At 53.3% G+C, this 3,491-nt stretch overlaps 1 protein-coding gene across 1 annotated transcript; it reads right to left on the bottom strand.

Annotated features, from left to right (window-relative positions):
- Positions 1–1,792: 1,792 nt before the first annotated feature.
- Positions 1,793–3,026, bottom strand: LOC137467663 (zinc finger protein 154-like). Its single transcript, XM_068179111.1, has one exon. The coding sequence runs from the start codon at positions 2,997–2,999 to the stop codon at positions 2,007–2,009; it is 993 nt and encodes a 330-aa protein (XP_068035212.1). The 5' UTR covers positions 3,000–3,026; the 3' UTR covers positions 1,793–2,006.
- Positions 3,027–3,491: the final 465 nt, after the last annotated feature.

Raw genomic sequence — 3,491 nt, 5'->3', positions numbered from 1 at the left:
TCCCCAAAACCCCCCAACACCCCCAAGACCCCTCCCCAAAATCCAGCCCCGAACCCCCAGGACCCCTCCCCATATTCTCCCCCAGACCCCTCGCCTCTGATTGGCTGGAGTGGCGCGGGGGAGGCGGGTGTTACTGAGGGGAGCCGCGCGGTGATTGGTTGGTTCGGAGATGGTGAGGCGGAAGTTGCTATGGGGAGCCACGCAGTGATTGGTTGGTTTGGGGTGGGGTGCAGTGATTGGCTGGAGAGGTGTGGGGAAGGCAGGGGTTGATGAGGAGAGACGCGCAGTGATTGGTTGGTTCGGGGAGAGGGAGACGGGAGTTGCTATGGGGAGGTGCATCGTGATTGGTTGGATTGGGAGGTGAAGCATGGTGACTGGATGGTTTGGGGTGGGGCACGCCGCTATTGGCTGGGAGAAGTCCAGGATTTTTAGGGGAACATTCCCAGATTTTTTTGGGAAAATTCCCAAATTATCTGGGAAAAATTCCCGTTTTTTGGAGGAGAAGCATTCCTGATTTTTCGGGGAACATTCCCACCTTTTTTGAGGAACGTTCCCACATTTTTTGACCCCAAATAAGCCCAATTAATACCTAAATAAACCCCAAAAAAGCCAAATAAACACAAACAAACCCAAATAACTCCAAGTACACCTAAATAAACCCCAGATAATGCCAAAAAAAACCCCAAATAAATACAAATAAACCTGAATAACCCCAAAGTCATTAAAATAAATCTTGGGGGTGTCTGCTAAGGAAGGAAGGAGCCTCCCCTGAAATGGAAAATGTAAACCCCCTCCCTCCAAATTATTATAAATTTGAAATTAAAAGGCTCTCAGGCAAAGATATGGGAATAGGAATAATAGTTCTTCATTAGGAAAAATTAAAAAATACAAATTTATTAGTACAAAAAAACCACTGACAGAGTCAGATACAACCTGACACCCTGTCCGTCAGGGTGTTGGCAGCAGTCTGATTGAATGGTGGCTTCAGTGCTCCTGCAGTGGTAGGTGTGGTTCTGTTGGAGCAGGGATCCTGTAGAAGGGTGGAGTTTTCCTCTGAAGCTCCAGTGGTGGTGTAGATGGGCCTGGTCTTCCTCTGGGAATCCGGTGGGAGAAGGGCTGATCCTCTGGGAATGCAGTGGGAAAAGGCTGCTTGCGGTGTTCCAAGCCTCAGATTCTACCCAGATAGGAATGCTTGGCTCCTCCCCCTGGGCGGAGCATCTCCCAGTGGGATGATGTCATTTTATCAGCCATGCCGTGACACTCACTGAACCATTAACAGAAGATAATTAATAATTAATGGCCCATTAATGGAACATATCTCCTGGAGGGAGGACTGGTTGTGGAAGAGATAAAGAAAACTACCCAATGAACAGAAGATACCTGCCCCACCTCTGACAGATGGCAAATAGAACATACACTTATCTTGCAATCCAGGACATGTCCTCACTGGCTGCCCCCATTCTCCAGAGTTCATGGTGTCCAGGGAGGGTGCAGCTGCTGGTGCCAGGAACAAACGAGACAGGTCTTGGTTTCAGAATGCTCCAGAGTCCATTTCTTACCCCCGAAAGACAGGGGTAAAGACAGGGCCGTGGGGTTTGTACAGGGTATCCCAGGGGTGGAGTTAGGGTTTGGGTCAAGGGAGGAGCTATTAGCAAGACAAGAAGGGTGAGATCAAACTCCTGCCTCTTAGCAAGAGGGGAATTCCACACGGAATGTGTTCTCAAATCCTAAATTCCCCCTCAAACACCTGTGAAATGGTGGGACTTCAGATATCTTTGATCAATTTCTTTCATTTAACCCTGTTTTAGCTATTTTTAAGGGATAAAGATGAATCAGAAGAAAATTAAGGCCAAACCAAAAAGAAATCCAGCCAGGTGTGTTCCCAACATGGATCACAGGGAATGTGGGTCACCAGGGCTGTGCCCAACGTGGGTGCTGAAGTGGGGGATGGAGCTGGAGCAGTGCACAAAGCTCTTCCTGCACTTGGGGCACTGGCAGGGCTTCCCTTACCGGTGCCTCCGTTGGTGTTTGGTCAAGTCAGAGCTGCTGCAAAAGCTCTTCCCACACTCCCCACACTCGTAAGGCCTCTCCCCAGTGTGGATGCGCCGGTGGATGATGAGGGCGCAGTTGTGCTTGAATCCCTTCCCGCAGTCGGGGCAGCGGAAGGGCCTCTCATCCGTGTGAATCCAATAGTGCTTGAGGAGGTAGGAGGTCATCGGAAACCCCTTCCCACACTTGGAACACTCGTAGGGCCTCTCCCCAGTGTGGATCTTCTGGTGGACGATCAGGTCAGAACGCTGCCTGAAGCTCTTCCCACACTCCCCACACTTGTAGGGCCTTTGCCCAGTGTGGATGTTCTGGTGCCTGATCAGGCTGGAGCTCCGCCTGAAGCTCTTCCCACATTCCCCACACTCATGTGGCCGTTCCCCAGTGTGGATCATCTGATGCTGCATCAGGTGGGAGCTCTGCCTGAAGGTCATCCCACATTCCCCACACTCGTGGGGCTTCTCCCCTGTGTGGATGCGCCGGTGTCTGACAAGATTGACGTTCTGCCTGAAGCCCTGCCCGCAGTCAGGACAGCGGAAGGGCCTCTCATCTGTGTGCGTGGGCTGGTGCTTGAGGAGATGGGAGCTGGTCTGAAACCTCTTCCTGCATTGATCACACTCATAGGGCCTCTCCCCAGTGTGGATCCTCTGGTGATTGATGAGGTCAGAGCTCTTCCTGAAGCACTTCCCACACTCCAAGCACTTGTGGGGCTTCTCCCCATCATGAACCTGCTCATGGACCACCAACTCCCAGCTCTGGCCCGATCTCCAGCTGCCTCCCTGGTCCAGGGTGGGTCTTTCCTCCTCAGATCCCCGTGATCTGAGTTTGCAGCCCCTCCTCGTGCGGGATCTCTGGGGCTTTTCCTCCCTGTTGGGTTCCTGCACTGTGGAGCCACTCAAAACGGCCTCTTCCACGAGGTTCTGCCTCGGGGATTTGTCCTCCCTGATCTCCATCCTCAGCTCGTCTGGGGGACGAAGGATAAGTAGAGGGTGGGATTTGTCCCTGTGCCAGAGGGAGGGGGAAGGAGATCCCCGCAGTGCGTCCCCGGCAGGACAGCAATGGCAGCGGGGCTGTCCTGCAGCTGGGGGCCATGCAGGGCTGGGAGATGGAGCAGGAGAGAGTGGGAAAGGGGCACTGACTTCCTCCTCACCTGCCTGGGTGTCCCAGGGCATCTTCCTCTTCCTCGCAGCCTCTCAGGGGCTGGGAATGGCAAATCCTGGTTTGAAAACAAGGGATGAGCACACTGAGTTTGAAGGTCCCTGTGCCCAAGTCCATCTCTAGAAGTCACCATCCATCTGGGGTCCATAAAAACCTCCCAAACACCAAGATTCAGCCCTGCAAAAGCCTCCCAGGTATTCCCTATCCCTGGTCCCTCCCCTTTGGTGTGCGGGGTTCCCCCCTCTCCAGGCTGCTGGGGGCCACGCTTGTATTGGGAGTCCCCCGTC

The sequence above is a fragment of the Anomalospiza imberbis genome, unplaced genomic scaffold (genome assembly GCF_031753505.1).
Source record: "Anomalospiza imberbis isolate Cuckoo-Finch-1a 21T00152 unplaced genomic scaffold, ASM3175350v1 scaffold_74, whole genome shotgun sequence".
Lineage (NCBI taxonomy): Eukaryota > Metazoa > Chordata > Aves > Passeriformes > Viduidae > Anomalospiza > Anomalospiza imberbis.
This window is presented reverse-complemented; position numbering and strand designations above follow the sequence as displayed.